This window comes from Sander vitreus, chromosome 8, assembly GCF_031162955.1.
Source record: "Sander vitreus isolate 19-12246 chromosome 8, sanVit1, whole genome shotgun sequence".
NCBI lineage: Eukaryota > Metazoa > Chordata > Actinopteri > Perciformes > Percidae > Sander > Sander vitreus.
Window position 1 is genome coordinate 34,900,357 of NC_135862.1, and position 17,905 is coordinate 34,918,261.

Here is a 17,905-nt window from a genome sequence, read left to right on the forward strand (position 1 = left end):
AGTCTCTTTTATATAGACCTTAGTGGTCCCCTAATACTGTATCTGAAGTCTCTTTTATATAGACCTTAGTGGTCCCCTGATACTGTATCTGAAGTCTCTTTTATATAGACCTTAGTGGTCCCCTAATACTGTATTAGAAGTCTCTTTTATATAGACCTTAGTGGTCCCCTAATACTGTATCTGAAGTCTCTTTTATATAGACCTTAGTGGTCCCCCTAATACTGTATCTGAAGTCTCTTTTATATAGACCTTAGTGGTCCCCTAATACTGTATCTGAAGTCTCTTTTATATAGACCTAGTGGTCCCCTAATACTGTATCTGAAGTCTCTTTTATATAGACCTTAGTGGTCCCCTAATACTGTATCTGAAGTCTCTTTTATATAGACCTTAGTGGTCCCCTAATACTGTATCTGAAGTCTCTTTATATAGACCTTAGTGGTCCCCTAATACTGTATCTGAAGTCTCTTTTATATAGACCTTAGTAGTCCCCTGATACTGTATCTGAAGTCTCTTTTATATAGACCTTAGTGGTCCCCTAATACTGTATCTGAAGTCTCTTTTATATAGACCTTAGTGGTCCCCTAATACTGTATCTGAAGTCTCTTTCCCAAAATTCAGCCTTGGTGCAGAATTACAGCCACTAGAGCCACAATGAGCTTTCCTTAGGTTGTGCCATTTCAGTGTCTGTAGCTTTAAATGCTATTGAGGAGGAGAGGGGGGGGGGGGGCAAGGTGCTAGAGTGGGGGTGTGGCCTCATATTAATGTTAAAAAACCTCAAAGTGACATTTTCATGCCATGGGACCTTTAAAAGTCATTGTTGATTAGTGACCTTTTCAAATGTTTTTTTGAATGATGATAGATTGTTCCAAAGAGATGGTCTTTTGTTTTTCAATGTATATTGGTTAAGGGACATCAGAGAAAATGGGAGATTAAAGTCCTTAGAGTGTCTGTGTTGTACTGAGTGAGTCTTGGGGGACCATAGGCAGGCTGGGGGAACTCATATTAATGTTAAAAAACCTCTTACAGTGAAAATGTCATGCCATGGGACCTTTAACAACCAATGGGTGCTCTCCCTCCAGCACCAAACAGGAAGCAGCAGGCTAGAGCCAGTGTTGTTTATGGTTGCTATGACGCCGCGCTAAGCTAAACGCTAAAGACGCTAAAGATTTTCAACCGTTCTGAAGCGAGATGGTGTCAGACTTTAGTCTTTACAAAGTCTGTTCAAAGTCTTCAAGTGTACGGTAGGCATAAAACTACTTTTGAACGTCCACATGTTCCACCAAAACAAGTTGCTTCCCGAGACTATTTAGCAGAGGCACCGTGGCTCCGTCCGGCGCTTAGCGCAACCCATGACGATTGTGATTGGTTTAAAGAAATGCCAATAAACCAGAGCATGTTTTTCTCCCATCCCAGAATGCTGTGTGGACTAGCCAGACCTTCCTCCGCAGCGCTGTGGAAGAAGGTCTGGCAATGCGAGACTATTTTCTAAATAAGATGTTGGTGTGTGCTCTCACCTGCTCTCTCTGTCGGGGTTGGGCCGCCAGGCTCCTCAGCACAGAGCTGGCAGAGGCCGACACTTTGCCTCGTGGGTCTTTCAGTAGTTTGGCCACAGCGTGAAGTCCTTCTCTCCTCAGGCTGCACTCTGCAGGACGCCGCAGAGCGTGGACGATCACATCCTGCTCACACGACGCCAGGCTCTGCACCAACCACACTGCAGGGGACGATATCACTGATTACTGTCACCGAGCAGAAGCTTTTTCATTTAGCTCTGTGTGTGTGTGTTTGTGTGTGAGTGTGTGTGTGTTGAGTGTGTGAGTTGTGATGAAAACCCAGTGTTAGGGCGCCCGGATAGCTCAGTTGGTAGAGCGGGCACCCATATATAGAGGCTTACTCCTCGACGCAGCGGCCCGGGTTCGACTCCGACCTGTGGCCCTTTGCTGCGTGTCATTCCCACCCTCTCTCTCCCCTTTCATGTCTTCAGCTGTCCTATCAAAATAAATGCTGAAAATGCCCCAAAAATAAATCTTTAAAAAAAACACCCAGCGTTAGACATACACAACATATAAGTATGAAAAGTACTTTTATTTAATTCTCTCAACTATCTATCAACAGCACCGAGACACAGGTTTGCAGTTCAGTGTGGCCGCTGGCTCACGCTAATCTCTCTTTTTCTCTCTGTCTTTTTGAAAATGAGTCAAAAGCCGACAGCAAAGCCCAACTTTACTTTTAAGGCCATCCAACAAAGAGAAATGTTCTCCCTACGTTTTAAAATGGTCATAAATCGAGAGTAGCCTACTTCCTTGTTTACTGCTGCAATGAATGAAATGCAGAGGAGGAGAAAAGAGCATCTGTCTCCACAAAGTCATCTGTTGAGTGGTTTGGTGGTTATTTATTTATGCTTTAGAACTTAATCACTGTTAAACAATCATAAAATAAGCTTCTCTCTTTCTCTCTCTAAGAGGAAAGTAGCTACAAAACCTCATTCTGCTGGTGTACAGCTGGACTGGAGTATGTGACAAGTTAACTGAATATGACATGTAACTGCCCCACCCATTTCTAGCATTTAAGATTATTGGTACTATGCTTTGCTCCCATGTTGTGGGAGGTCGTATCTGAATTGTCATGACCAGGGATCAACTCGTGTGGACTGGCTAGGTTTGAATTGACAAAAGAAGCGTTGAACACGGGTCAGATAACCCTGGTCATTGGTTGACCTTACAGTTCCACCACATCGTCGGTCCAAGCAAACAAATCCCTGCTCTTACTTTTCGCCATCATTGTTCATGATTTTCAACCGCAGAGTAACATCAGACAATCTGCTTCCTGTTTACACCGGCATGCACATGCCCAGTGTATGTGAATGGTCATGTGATACAGGTCATGATGAGACATGTTTTTACATTACATTACATGTCATTTAGCTGACGTTTTTATCCAAAGCGACTTACAATTGCTATATATGTCACAGGCCGCACGCCACTGGAGCAACTAGGGGTTAAGTGTCTGGCTCAGGGACACATTGGTTGATGTACTGCAGTGGGAATTGAACCTGGATCTCCCACACCAAAGGAATGTGTCATATGAGTGTATATGTGTGTGTGTGTGTGTGTGTGTGTGTGTGTGAGAGATACCTTCTTCTGCCAGCTCAGTGACGTGTGTTTCCATGTCACTGATGCTGTTGGCCTCCAGGTAGCTCCACAGCTGGAACAGCGTCACCATGACTCCGTCTCTGTTGCGCCTTGGTAACTTCTGATCCAGCACTCGCTCAACCAGACACTGGAACACTGGACACACACACAAACGTGTGTTAACATGCCCCACACACACACACACACACACACACACACACACACACACACACACACACGCGCGCACACACACACACACACACGCGTCTGTGTACCTGTGTCGGCCATGTTGCTGGCCCTCTCAGGAAGTGTTCTGGGGTAGACTGTAGACAGCGTAACCAGGAAGCGGTTGGCAGAGACGCTGTACACACTGCCCTGCCCCACACACTGTTGCCATAGTGACACGGCCCCCGAGCACAGGCCCAGCTGTGGTATCACTGTGACGGAGGAAGATAGGACAGAGGATCGAGAACGGAGTTAGTCTTTCATTTCTGGATCAAGCTTGCTGAAGTTTACGTTGTTTCTTGAGTTTTGACCTTATGTGAGGTAATACTCTCAGAAGGTTAAAGCATACTGAAACCTTCAGGCATAGAAGCTCCAGGTCTCCAACACATACTATATCTATCCACATAGGCCACACTCATTTTTGCCCTTTAAATGTTGTCAAAACCCTTCTGTAAGTGTAATCCAATCTTAACCAAATTTGTCAACTGTAAATTGTATTTGCATGGATATAATAATTATTATCATTCTTCATCTGCTTTTTTGATGTTCCATATTATTATGGAACATCCATACTGTTTTACTGTAATTCTTGTGGACTATGTATTTAACATATAAATTTCCATGAGTGTGCAGATTAGAAGATTGTGCAGGCTTGGTGGAGGTATGTTTTCTTCTTCTGGCAGATGTGTGCAAGGCCTTGGCCTTGCAAGCTCAGAGCGAGAGTAGATGGAGAGAGACTACGTCCCCACAGTGAGTGACAGTAATGCAGATAAAATGGTTGGAAGTGTGGTTGCACTTTTTAAAACTCCACGCAGACAGCGTTTGCTGCAATATGATATAACAGCAAGCCAAAAGCAGTCGCGGAGTACTGCCTCTGACTTGCCGCTGCAGGACTCTGTGTGTATTCCTCCGACATGCTGTAGTAACGTTACTGATTTAAAACCGTTTTCCAGGTTAGTGGGGGTGCATACCACTCAAAACCAATATGAAAAATGTAGCTGGTAATGTTCACTCAGCGTTTTGTTGTTAAACTGTGTGTAAAATGAGCGGTGACGTTAAATCACCCTACGGTACCGTCTATTTTCTGGATGGTTTCAAGGTAACCGTCGGTAGCTTACATTAGCAGATAAGCCTGTACTCTGACGTCCAACACCCCAACCCCCGCTGAAAAAAATTCTAGCGGAAACACTGAGACAGTATAGATAATTGCTGCAAAATGTAACAAAGTAAAAGTCAAAAGTATGCACTATTGATTCTACTTAACTAAAGTACAGGTACAGGTAAATTTACTTACGTACAGTAACAAAGTATTTGTACTTTGTTACATTCCACCACTGCCATTGGGTACCGGCACCAAATATCAGGTACCGGTAAAAATGTGAACAGTACGCAACCCCTTACTATGCACTGATGTGTATTTGATCTCTAGGTGGGTCATCTACGGAGGTCACTGAACACAGAGCGACACTATCCATTTGATACATTTCTGGACAACCGTCATTGGACACACATGGAGGGCTCAGTGGAAAGTGATTGATGATCTGACTGCTCTTCTGCATATGACAGTGATGGCTGAATGTAATATTGAGACAAACCCAGAGTAGAGGCCCAGATACCACAGCTTACCTACAACAGGCTGTCTGATGCGTCTCGGGTTGTCCTTGGCGATGCGTCGGATGATCTCGAGGACTTGAGCCTCTCGCAGCAGTCGGTCCAAGGCGTACATCTCTCTGCACCGCAGCGGACCAAACATACCCAGACACTGCACACATAATGTCATATATCACTTTACACAAAACATCTGCTAAACAGTTTTGACACAACAGTAAATCTTTACTGAACTAAACTAAAACTAAACACTAATCTGCTTCTCTGCAGCCTCTAACAAGATGGATATAATGCAATTTTGGTGATTATATGCTATGTTTATCAGAGAACTGACAGATCTTTGATTGTTGTTCCACAGAAAAAACCTTTACTGCTTCATCATTTAGTGTTACAACCAGTAAGCGATTTACAAATCCGTCTGCTAGTTCAGCACCACGGACAGCGCCATGGTTGTATCCATAGAAATAAAATGGATTTGCTGTGGTCATTTGATTAGTACAAAACAAAATGGCCATAGTTGTCAGTTGTCATGATGACCACACGTCAGTGGGGCCATAAATTGTGTCGCAGCTCGCTGGAGGAGAGCGGTCCGACGCAGCTTGAAAAATGTTCCCCAGACCCGAGGGGAGTGAGGGGGAGGGACAGTTAGACAGTTAGACCCAACCCGCAATTACTGCAAAACCTCACCACTTCCCTCAATTTATACGGAAGTTAATACAATGCGATAATTCGACTAAATTCTTTATTTAAACTTCTTTTTTCCGACGGCAATGCCACAATAAGAGCCACTGACGGCAGAAGGGTACTTTGCAACAACAGTTTGAGTTTCTCAGAGTTTACGAGGTGCAATTGAATACACCATTAGCTTAACAAGTTGCATATGGATGCACTATGAAGTCCACATGCTTTATCTTGGTCGTTTGTTTCAATAGCAAAATGTTGCCACACGGAGACTTCAGAGAAGCAGAGGATTTTCCAGTTCTGTTGTTTCTCCGTTATCTCCGACTCCGGCAGGAGCCATGGTGTCTGGAAAAGTGCAGCTGCAGGCTACCGCTAACATTACCCTGTTTCTTTAGCTGCATGCTACCAGCCGGTAAGCTATGCTACGTCTGTTTTTTTTCCTTTCTTCGGACATACGCAAGTAGGCGGGGCTGGAGAAAGAAGAAAATACTGGGGAGTCGCCGATCCTGCATTTGATTCCGATCCAAAATGAAAATCGAAAGCTCATTTCGAAAATTGACACCCCTACTATCTATCACCACAATTATGACTGCTTCATGTTGTATTACAACTATGACTTTTTAATAAGCGAAGTACAGAAACTATGACTACCATAATATCACAAACACTGTAACAACTAGAACTGCTTCTGCTACTTTTTGAAGGATGTATTACTTTGATTTGTTTATTTCCACTGGTTACAAAGACATTCACTTTCTTTTGAAAAGTGACGCCAACCACTACTAATACTTCAAACAATCATGCTAGATAATCCAGATTTACTATGTAGAGCACCCATTGGTTGAACTAAAAATAATACTTTTACTTCAATACTTTGTTACTTGTATTCTAAAAAGTATAACAAGTATTTATTCAACTACTACAGTCTCTCCAACCTGCTTCTTTAGGACCAAACTTCAAATTGAAATTGTGTAGATGCTACATAAAATGACTTTAGTCCCGTATTCATCTATAAGGTGCTGCTTATTTCCAAGATAGATTGGCATAGCAAGCATCTCTGCTCAGCTGGAACCTAACAGTGTCACATCATGCATCTATGTGAGTATGGGAAATGATTCGAGGACAGCGTTTCAGGTGTCCTACCAACAGCTGCGTGCTGCAGTTCTTAAGGTGGACCACCAGGGAGCAGTCTAAAGTGGTGCAGCCGGTGGTGAGGGGGGTGGAGGGGCTATCCCAGCCTCTGTCCTGCAGAGACCTACAGAGACACAAGAGCAGTCTTTAATGACGTCCACAGAGTTATGGGAGGCTTCCATCAACACTGTTAGTGTCAGGGGTCACTTCACTGTAGTTCTTTTGGGTCCCTCAGTGGGAAAATAGCCAAATACAGACACAAAATAAAACAGGCAGCACATAATCAATAAGCAATATATAGAAGTGTTACAGTGGTACAAAAAAGTGAATATACTGTATTGACCCAAATATAAGACAACGCCCCCTTTTCAAGACTCATCTTTTGGAAAAAGACTTTATGAGGACCAAATCTTGTTTTAATAATATTATAAATTAGTCCCTCATTTTGTTTTTGAATACATAAACACACACCCTCCGGTTCTAGTTTGGGGACCACAGCATGCTTTTTTTGACTGTTCATCACCATCATCTTAAAGTTAGCATCAAAACTTCTTCTTATGTTTGAATCGATATATACAGTCATGTGAACAAATTAGGACACCCATGCTAAAGTTGACTAAAAAGAGGAATAACAAAAAATCATCTTTAGGAAATTCCCATAGAGGCAGGCAGACTTTTATTTTGAAAGGCCAGTTATTTCATGGATCCAGGATACTATGCATCCTGATAAAGTTCCCTTGGCCTTTGGAATTAAAATAGACCCCCCCCACATCATCACATCCCCTTCACCATACCTAGAGATTGGCATGGGGTACTTTCCATAAAATCACCTCTCAATGCAAATCAAACCAGCTATTAGGCTAACTGAAATACAACCATGCCAATCTCTAGGTATGGTGAAGGGGATGTGATGATGGGGGGGTATGGTGAAGGGTATGTGATGATGTGGGGGCCAAGGGAACTTTATCAGGATCATAGTATCCTGGACCCATGAAATAACTGGCCTTTCAAAATAAAAGTCTGCCTTCCTCTATGGGAATTTAACATAGGGGTGTACTGACGTATGCCCCCTGTATTTTAAGGAAGAACATTTATTTATTTACGATACATTATTCATTCACAAAGAAAATTGGTGTCCTTAAAGATTGGATTTTTCCTCATTTTTTTAATTAAGACATTAAGATCAATTTCCTAAAGATTTTTTTATTCCTCTTTTTAGTCAACTTTAGCATGGGTGTCCTAATTTTTTCACATGACTGTATTTTTATATATCTCTATCTCTCATATATATATATATATATATATATATATATATATATATATATATATATATATATATATATATAAAAAGCAATGTAAAGCACAGTGCTGGTAAGGTTTACCAGTGCTGGTAAACCTCCCTATTCAATTACATACAGTAGGTACGTTTTTATCTACGAAGAATTACGGTATTCTTCAATATTCAAATTCTTCCATCCAGATACATTTTGGCCCTTCATCTGAAAAAAACTGGGCAAAAGCAGTTTGAGACATCAAGCTAGGAAAATAAATCCTCATGAAGTCATATTTCAGTGTTTGTTTTTTGGAGTTATGGGAGCACCAGGGTTGGTTTCCCAGCGGGCTCACTGATCTCACAGCTGCAAAGACCTGTTTCTTCCACAGAGCAGGCCATCTGTGGTCTAGTGATGCTCCAACACAGCTCCACTAGATGGCAGCAAGATACTTCCACAACAATGAGATTCTTCAACAACAGGAGCTAGACCACAGGGCTATTTCACAAAACCTAGATAGCGGATTAAGCCGGGATTTCCCAGTTATCCTGGGTGACTTAAGTCTTGACTCGGTTTCACGAAAGCAGAAGCACCTATGTTACCATGGAGATTTATTCTGTGCGGCCAGCCTGCTCCTGACCAGGCTAACAGCCAGGATGTATTAATCCTGGAGCCTTTTCTGTTCACTCAGCAGTGGTTTTACCTTATTATTATCAACCTGCATTAAAATAACACATGTACATGTTGCAGTTTTATTGTTCAATTAAATACTGTTATTATTTAAGGTTGTGACCATTCTTTATAATATAATTATATATAATTATTCATGTGATAGTCATTGTTAATGTTATATTGTTGTATGAAGACTGCTGTTCATATTGTTGTTAGAAGTTTGATTAATATATTCTAGCAGGTGTTGAGATAATTAGAAAAGGCTGATAACGTGTTTTAAATGAAGTCAGTGATGAAGGGCAGTATATAAAGAGCTATACTACATGTGTGTTTCTATAGTGGTTCTAACAATGGCTGACTGGTCAGAGACCAATACATCTTTTTAGATTATTTATTTATTTTTCTACTTTTTAACAATAAAGGATCATGTAAATACTCTCCCATGTGCTTTTTAATCTGCCATTCTTAGCACACAGTGTGTGTTCTGTCCAGTAAACTGGGACTATCATTTGAGAGGATTGTACAATTATAAAAAGCTATCCTAATTGTACAATCCCCCAAATTATAGTCTTAGTTCACTGAACCAATAACTATATATTGTAGGCTACTGTACATTCATGTAACAACAGGGAGAGGACACCCCAATGGTTTCTGACCTTATATTTTGCCTGGGGGGAAATAACAGATGAATATACTCTGTTACAGTCATGTTTACAGTGTGCATTGAGTTTATCACTTAATTATCTTTATAGTTTCTACATTTTGAGAGTCCATTTTGTTGGCGTCTTTCTTTTCTATGTCTATATATACGAGGAAGCAAAGCATATTTGGGAAGAAGCAAACTCGCTATAATAAAACAGCGAGAAATTGCGTAGCAGACAATAGCGAACGGACTGAATGATAGTCTAAAAATATACATTTACCAACCACTGCTCTTAACTGAAACCATACTGCTCACTTTTAATCCAAAATTTACAACTGTTAATGTGTGCAAATGATTAGTAGCCTAACTCCTTGAACGTAAGAATTATGACGGTTACAGTTCAGAGCCATGGTCACATAATGTCTATTTTTAGGCTACTTACACATTCAGTCGGTCCGCGATCGTCTGCCACGCTTTCTCTCGCTGTTTCATCACAGCGGCAGTGTTTCTTACAAATGTGTTTCACTTCCATGAGGAGCTGCTGCTCACGCTGTGTAAAGTATGAACAATGCGTATTCTCCATTTCAGAATCAGTAAATCTGTGATCGACCTTGCGTTCTGTTAAGGAAAGCTGTAAACGCGCATCTATCCGAATGACTTCATCCTGTGTCAGCACTGACCTGATGTTTCTACTCCTCTGGTCGCCCTTCTCCTCCTCTTCCTCCTCCCAGTCTGACACGTTGAGGAAGTCGAAGCTGCCCAGCGCCGTTTCCACGGTAAGGCTGGCCACGCTGGATGAGCGGCTGTGCCTGCCGCCCTGCATGCACAGACACACACACACACAGACACACACACACACACACACACACAATAGTCCAATTGTCAGGTATGTCTTTAGATGTATAGATGCACAAAGAGCATACACAGACTTACGCAAACCTGGTTCCACCTTAAATTTGTTCTTTGAAGAGTTGTGACCAAGATATGAAGTAAGCCTGACATTTGACAGCATAAAAATAAACATTTCAGTACTGTGTTTTACTGATACTGACATGTCTGTGATAGCTAATGTTGGATGATAATATAAATCGGGCTATAATTACTTATGACCGCAACATTTTCGACAGCAACCTCACTTTTAAACCTCTTAGCAACCAATCACCAGAACTGCCTTCCTCCACCTTGAACACATTGCCCGTCTCCGCCCATCACTCACCGTCTGCTGCAGAAACTCTGATCCATGCATTCATTACTTCCAGAATCGACTACTGTAATAGTTCATCTGCCAAAGGCCTACATAAACTTCAATAGTCATTTCCTTTGATTGAGTTTGAATGAGATTAGAATAATCTGGCTGCTGTCTTCATGTGATTGGAGAGACCTGGATATCCCCCTCTGAGGATGAACGACGCACCCACTCAGAAAGCAATATTACAAAATGTCATTTTAGTAAGTAAATGTAGCAAGCTAAGCTACAGCAACATGGCAAAAGTAGTTTACTAACGTTGCACCAGAGCCATTTTTTTATGCAGCCAAAGAGCTGGGCAATATGGAGAAAATCAAATATCACAATATTTTTGACCAAATACATTGATGTCAATGTTGCGGCGTTATTGTAGGGTTTGACTATTGGTGCTTTCACAAAATATTAACACAGTGAGAGATTTGAGAAATAATCACCAATAATGTTGATATAATGACTCAGTGGGTAAAGGCAAATAGTAAAACAGCTAGAACAGTCTGGTATGTTTAGAAAATTACATCACTTTACTGTTATGTAACCTGAAAAAACATAGAAAGACAACACTTATTTCATATGCCGATATGAAATTTACATATTACCGATTACGATATCCAAAATGTAATACGATATAATATCAATATATAGCCCAGTGCTATACAGCCACGTACATTACATACACGTCCGTGTTTGGCTGTGGCAGCACAAAGCTCTGCTGCGCTTGAGCTTCACACTACTTGATCAATACAAGACATAAGCTAGAGAAAAGCTATTTGATTTAGGAAACAGTGACACTATTGAGAAGTAGTTAAACTAGTGAGGCTACTGCCCAACACAGCTTGCAATACAAGTGCCGTGACACCATCGGCATAAGTTGCTAATGTAGGCTACTTTTTATTTATTTATGTTTTTACCTTTATTTATTCAGGGAAGGTTCACTGAGAGGAAGTCTCTTTAAGAACGCCCTGATCACATTCAAACAGTTACACATTCATACCCTATCAGTGTTTCCCACAGTAAAGTTGTTCAAAGTTGTTTCCGACGAGGGCCCGGCAGTGGCCAGTCCCAGACTGATGGCAGCATTAATGTAGAGCCCAATAGTTTCTGGATAACAGAGTCATGGATGGAATCATAAAATTGAGAATTTAAAAAAAGCTATAAGACAGCTTTCATAGGGCCCTACATTAAATCAGTGCTATAAGCTATCCATCTGTGTGCATCCATGTCCCAGAAATGCTTGTTACTAACCTAGCTCTGGGGAGCTAGGTCCCCGGAGTCCTTACGTGTGTTTCTTTTGCCCAGCATGTTTCCTTGGATTAGGTTGGCACCTAAATCATGATTGCAGCTGTTCCGGTGGTCCTGCTCTGCGCCCTGCTATGCCCTGTTACACCCAGTTACACCCTGCTACGCTCTGCAGTGCCCTGCTACGTCCTGCTATGCACCGTCAGACACCCCCTACCAAGAGCCTGGCTCTGTCCCAGGTTTCTCCCTAAAAGGAGTTTTTCCTCGCCACTGTCACACTGAATGCTTGCTCTTAGGGGAATTACTGGAATTGTTGGTCTTTGTAAATTATAGAGTGTGGTCTAGACCTACTCTGTCTGTAAAGTGTCCTGAGATAACTCTTGTTATGATTTGATACTATAAATAAAATTGAATTGAATTAAGCTAACTGGAGATTTATAAATATGACTATAGGTTTCCAAACGAGCCGCCCCACTGTAACTGTAGTTTAAAAAATAATTCCCAGTGGCTTAGTCCTGGTGGTGGGAAACCCTGCCAATAATATTTTTAATTTGTCAGAAGGTGTGAAAGTGACAAATGCCGGTTTAATCGGTTAGCATAAAATCAAACCGGTTTTGCCTCATACACTGGACCGATAAAACCAGAAATCGACCCAACTCTACTCACGCATGCTCCATCTTTACCTTGAGTGTAACCTGCAGCAGCTTCAGCTCTTGTTCCAGTAGTTGTAACTCGGGGAACTGTCCTCTGTAATCATCCAGAGAGGAAACGACCACCGCCAGGGCGTCTTCTAGCCCGCTGTCCACCAGAACACCTCCCTCTCTGGACACACGATCTGGCATCTCCTCCTCCTCCACCGACACCCACCGAGCTACATACGTCTCATCCCCGCTCTCTGGGTGTGTGTTGCACTCTCGCTGTGTGTGTGTGTTCATTTGTGACGGAGTGTTAGTGTCCACTGCTTCGGTCCCGGGGGAGGAGGCTGTTCGGACAGGGCTGGATGTGTCCCGTTGCTTCCTGTGTTGACGCTGATCTGTGACATCGTCGCCTGTTGGGTTTCCCTCTACGAAGCCGAGCCTGGTTGGCAACGGGGCCGTGTCTGCGGCGGCAGGGCCGGGCGGCTCAGGAGTTCTGCTGAGCATCTCCATTTCAATGTCGGTGATGGAGAGCCCAGAGGCCAAAGACATGACCTCTCCGGACTCGGTGGACCTGTCCATCATCACGACGCCGTCAGCACTGCCTTCGCTGATGTGGCTCAGAGAGCGCAAGTAGCTGCGCGAGGCATGGCTGTTGGTCACCACCGCAGGCACTGCTGCATCCTTTTCCTTGCTGTCAGGTTTGGTCTTAACACTGACTGTCTCCTTCTCCTCTTCCCTGTAAATCAGTTCATTTTTATTACTGACAGAGCACCAGCATGCACACGCATCGCTGTGCTTATGGGCAAATGTAACAAATAATCAGTCAACAATTATTATTTTTTTTTTTTTAAAGGCGAATAATTTTCAGGTTCATACTTGTATTTTGGGTTTCTACTAGAACCTGTTTACATGCTTTAATGTTCAAAAAAACATTATTTTTCCTTTTGTCTGTCTGACTATACCTGTATTCACCCTGTGTCTGAAACGCTGTCTCTTTAAGCCACCCTCCTAAAAAAGCCCAGTCTGCTCTGATTGGTCAACGTTTGTGAGTCTCTGCTCCGTCATTGCAGCCGGAATGACTGTAACGACACTGTAGCGCCACTTTCTACCTATATACAGCACATAGTATAGTTGTAACATTACAGCATACAGAAGTCCTGATGGCTCGTTTAAAAGGCACAGTTTCTGAATATGGGCTGTGTGTATTTCTCTGATTGCGATTTTGATACTTTCACAGTATTTATATAGCACCTCCACCTGCTTTATAATCAAAGAAGTCATGGAAATCTCACTTTTTACAAAATGGGACCTTTAACCTATGAGACTGTAAAGTAGAATTAGAAAGAATTCCACCGGGAAAAAAAGCACCGAAAACCAGTAACAAACACTACCTGTTGCTCTGTGCTTGGTGTGTGGACGCGTTGGGAGCCTCACTGACAGTGCTGACTCTGTAGGGGGAGTTTGGAGTTAAGGAGGAGTCGTCTCTGGGGCAAAATGAGACATCGGGCTGTGGGGAGGAACTTCCGCTTACAGCCGGCTGGATGTCTGGTGTCACCACCACTGCCTAGAGAGCGAGACACAGTAACAACATAGTGAATAACGTCAGTTGTTAGAAGAGAAAAGGTCCGGAGTGCTCGGACGTTTAAACACATTATGAAGGTGCTCTTTGAAAGGGAACACAAAAGTCAAAAAAATAGAAAGGTCCAAGGTAGTCTGCAGGCAAAAGTTTAAAAGAATGCGGCCTAAGAGCAAGCGTTCCAGAGAGGCCTTCCGAGCAGAAGTCCCCTAACTGTGAACCGAGACTGTTTGCACTTCTAAACAGGGAGAGATAAAAGCTGGAGGAAATGTCATTTCTCTGTTAAAAATGAAAAAACAAAAGACGATAACGCAGTGATAAACAGAGCAGAGAGCAAGACAGAATCATAATGGCACAAGACTGCAGACCATAAATAAGGTTTAGTGTCAGTTGTGCGTTACCTTTGGATGTGTAGAGTTGCGTAGCCCTCCAACAGAAAGCCGAGGACTGGAGGAGTCATCAGAAGACTCCGATGAATTGGACCACGCTGTTCCATTCTCTAACTCGTCATGGCGGCGGAGCATGTTCTACAAGACAACAGCACTGTTTTACAGGTCGGGCCGATGAAAGAGGAGTTGGATACAGACCAGTGGCGGAAGAAGTATTCAGATCCAGTTCTAATACCACACAGTACAAAAACTCTGTTACAAGTAAAAGTCTTGCATTGAAAATGTTACTCGTTAGTGAAAATGTTACTAACAGTGTGTAAGTATCATCATGAAAATGTACTTAAACTATTAGAAGTAAAAGTACTCAATGCAGAAACATCCTCCCATTGTAGAAAGAGTAAAGGATCCAACCAGTTGTGTGTTTAATGGTCTCATCATCTCAGCTGGACTTGTAGCCGTTATATTGTTGGCTAGTTTACTTTAGAATAAAACATCAGATTTTATAAACTACATGTGTTTTGTGTGCAGAAATCTTAATGTGTAAAGTAACTAGTAACTAGAAAATACATTTCCTGCAGAAAATGCGTGGAAATGCTGGATAGCTGAATTGCTAAAGCTAAACTGGATGAATAGCTTAAATCAGTAGGTGAGAATAGTTGAAAAAGTATGAATGGTTTCAATTAACATGAATTTCATTACAATGTTGAATAACTAATATATAAAATAATTTATTTTCTAACTGAAATAATGATTAAGTCTGGAAGACTTACAAATGCTGTGAGAAACAGAGATGAAAATGCAGAAATATGAAATAAATTGTTTGAAAATCTCAAATGGATTGCACTGCTGAAAAACTTGGAAGTTGAAATGTAAAATTGTCAGTTGGAAGATGAACTGCATTACCTTATTAAGCTAAGAGCTGAAATACATTTCTAGAAAAGCTGGAAGCTAAACTGTAATACTGTCAAAAGTGGAAGTTCAAATAAATTGACTAAAAAGGCTAAAAGTATAAATACTTTGTATTATTATCAGACATATCCACTGCATAGAACAAAAAAGCATATTGCCTGAAAAGAAGCAGGCTATATACATGAATGAAATCACAAATAACACTAGAGGGAGGGAGGGAGGGAGAGGGAGGGAAGGGGAGAGAGAGAGAGAGAGAGAGAGAGAGAGAGAAGAGGGAGGGAGAGACAGACAAGAGGGAGGGAGACAGAGACAGACAGAAACAAACAGAGACAGACAGACAGGAAGAAACAAAAACGGACAGACTGACAGACAGAGACAAGAAGAAACAGAAACATACAGACAGGCAGACAAACACAGACAGACAGGAAGAAACAGGGACAGACAGACAGACAGAGACAGACAAACAAACAGAAAGACAGACAGAGACAGGGAGAAACAGAAACAGACAGAGAGAAACAGACAGAGACAGACAGAAGTGGAACGCAAAAGATATAGACTCATGTTCATATTACTGCCTGTAGTATTCAAGTTGACTGTCTGTGAAAGGGTTGTCATGGCTACTAATGACCTGTGAGCATGTTGATAAACATCCTTTGAAGTCTGTGATGAGATCTCTTTGATCTTTAAATCAGGTTAATGACTGTCACCTGCTAAAACTGTCAGCTGTGCCCCACTGGAGCTATTCAAAGACACAGAGCAAGCTCTCAAATAAAGCCTCAGACTGCTAAAACGATAAGGGGTGTCAGTCAAATGATGTAATCGTGACCACCACAAGGCCTTTGTGAACGTATTCATGTAAAATTTATGTTGATAAACTTAAAAATGTGGGCATATCAGCGATTTAAAAAAGTGGTTCGCTCTGCGTTTCACTCAGAAATGTGGAGAATGTTAAACAGGGCAGTGAATGGAGGAAGATGTGGAACTCTTGTCATTTGGAAGCTCACCGAGCCAAAAGTATAAGTCATATTGCATAACTGAGCGCATTGGCTGAAACTAGACAAAAATACCTACGTTTTGATATATAAAATTGTGCAGGACAAGTAGATATTGTGGGCGTGAGAGCAATTTATAGAGAAGGGACAAAGATAATTCTTTAAGGCTCTGAACTCTAGTGTATGACATCATCCACTCTGGCATACGCCACACACACTCATTAGAAACGCAGAAAAATCCTGAAATGATCACTAAACTTAAACAGCTTTTTCACAAAAACTGTAAAAGATATCAAACTGAAAAGCCATAGCCTAATACCTGAACATTTTAAAGTTTGTTTGGCATCTGTAGGGTGAAAGTATGAAGGAGCTGAACATTTTGGGAACGGAAGAAGATTTGAAGGATTTGAAGCATGCTCTCATTGACTTCAATGATTAAAAAAAAACTGTTAAAAAGCTTAATATTTTAAAAAGTATAAATAGTAGAAAAAACGTTGAAGAAGTCCCAGAAGACAGAAAAGTTTGATGAAGTAGAGTTGGACACATTCTGATGACTGTTCCAGATGGTAAAGAAAAGGTTGTTTGAGGAAATGTGTCGTTTTATTATTATTAATTTATATGCTGGAACAAATTATCCAACCAGCGATTATCCATCGCTCAGTACTTCTGTGCAGCATCTCCACTTGTAGCGCAGGCTACACTACTACGTTTTCATTTTTAAGCGGCGTTTTGAGACATAAACTATCTAGCCCACACAGGAGTTTTAGCTCCAGTAGCAGAACTAATCCCTGTCCATATTAACACGTCTGACAAGGCATATCACATGACCATTCACACACACTGGGCATGTGCCTGTCAGTGTAAACAGGCAGGCACAGTCTGACGTTACTCTGCAGTTGAAAACCATGGATGTAGAAGTTAAAATACAAAAAATTATTTGGAGAAAGAACAACATCAATTATGCATCAACATACATCATCATCTGTCTCTCATAAGGGCCCGCCCTCTCCTTCGCTCGCTGTCTGTCAGCTGCTCACATTGTTTGCCTTCTTTTAAAATATTAGAAACACTAAAGCAGAACCAGACGTCATAAATGTGATGTTGTTCCATGATTTCTCAGACCAGAAGTGTCAACGATTTTCCCGCAGATATTTTGTCCAATAGACAGCGACCGTTTTCACCGTATGACGTGGGTTTACAATGTTTGGTGTTTGACAAAGTGCAGTGTGAACGCAAACCAAATGTAAAATGCAACAATGTTGCGAAACTCAAATACAGAAAATATATGATTCTGGATTGGACCGTAGGGAGAGCTGGTTTAACCTGTAATTCCATTATGTTTTTCATTATTACAAATCCTGGAGACTACTTGACAAACAGAAAACTGAAGGCCTCACTTCTATTCTGGATCCAGGCCACGGGCTGCAACAGACTGACAACTAGCAGGCTAATACTGGCTGCAGCTTCAGAGAGTCACGTAACAACCCAGCTGGCTGGTTCACACAGTTCACACACGTCATCTCTATTAACTAGTTTCACTGTGTATGACTCTGGATTCTT

The 17,905-nt window shown here is 41.7% G+C and overlaps 1 protein-coding gene across 1 annotated transcript in view; it reads right to left on the bottom strand.

The window, feature by feature from the left end:
* The window catches only part of ripor1 (RHO family interacting cell polarization regulator 1), a 46,325-nt gene that overhangs the window by 8,676 nt on the left and 19,744 nt on the right, over positions 1-17,905 (bottom strand). The window contains 9 exon segments of the mRNA XM_078257946.1: positions 1,515-1,711; positions 3,132-3,284; positions 3,404-3,565; positions 4,980-5,115; positions 6,786-6,897; positions 10,040-10,176; positions 12,525-13,215; positions 13,871-14,043; positions 14,457-14,582. Coding sequence (XP_078114072.1) covers positions 1,515-1,711; positions 3,132-3,284; positions 3,404-3,565; positions 4,980-5,115; positions 6,786-6,897; positions 10,040-10,176; positions 12,525-13,215; positions 13,871-14,043; positions 14,457-14,582 — 1,887 coding nt within the window.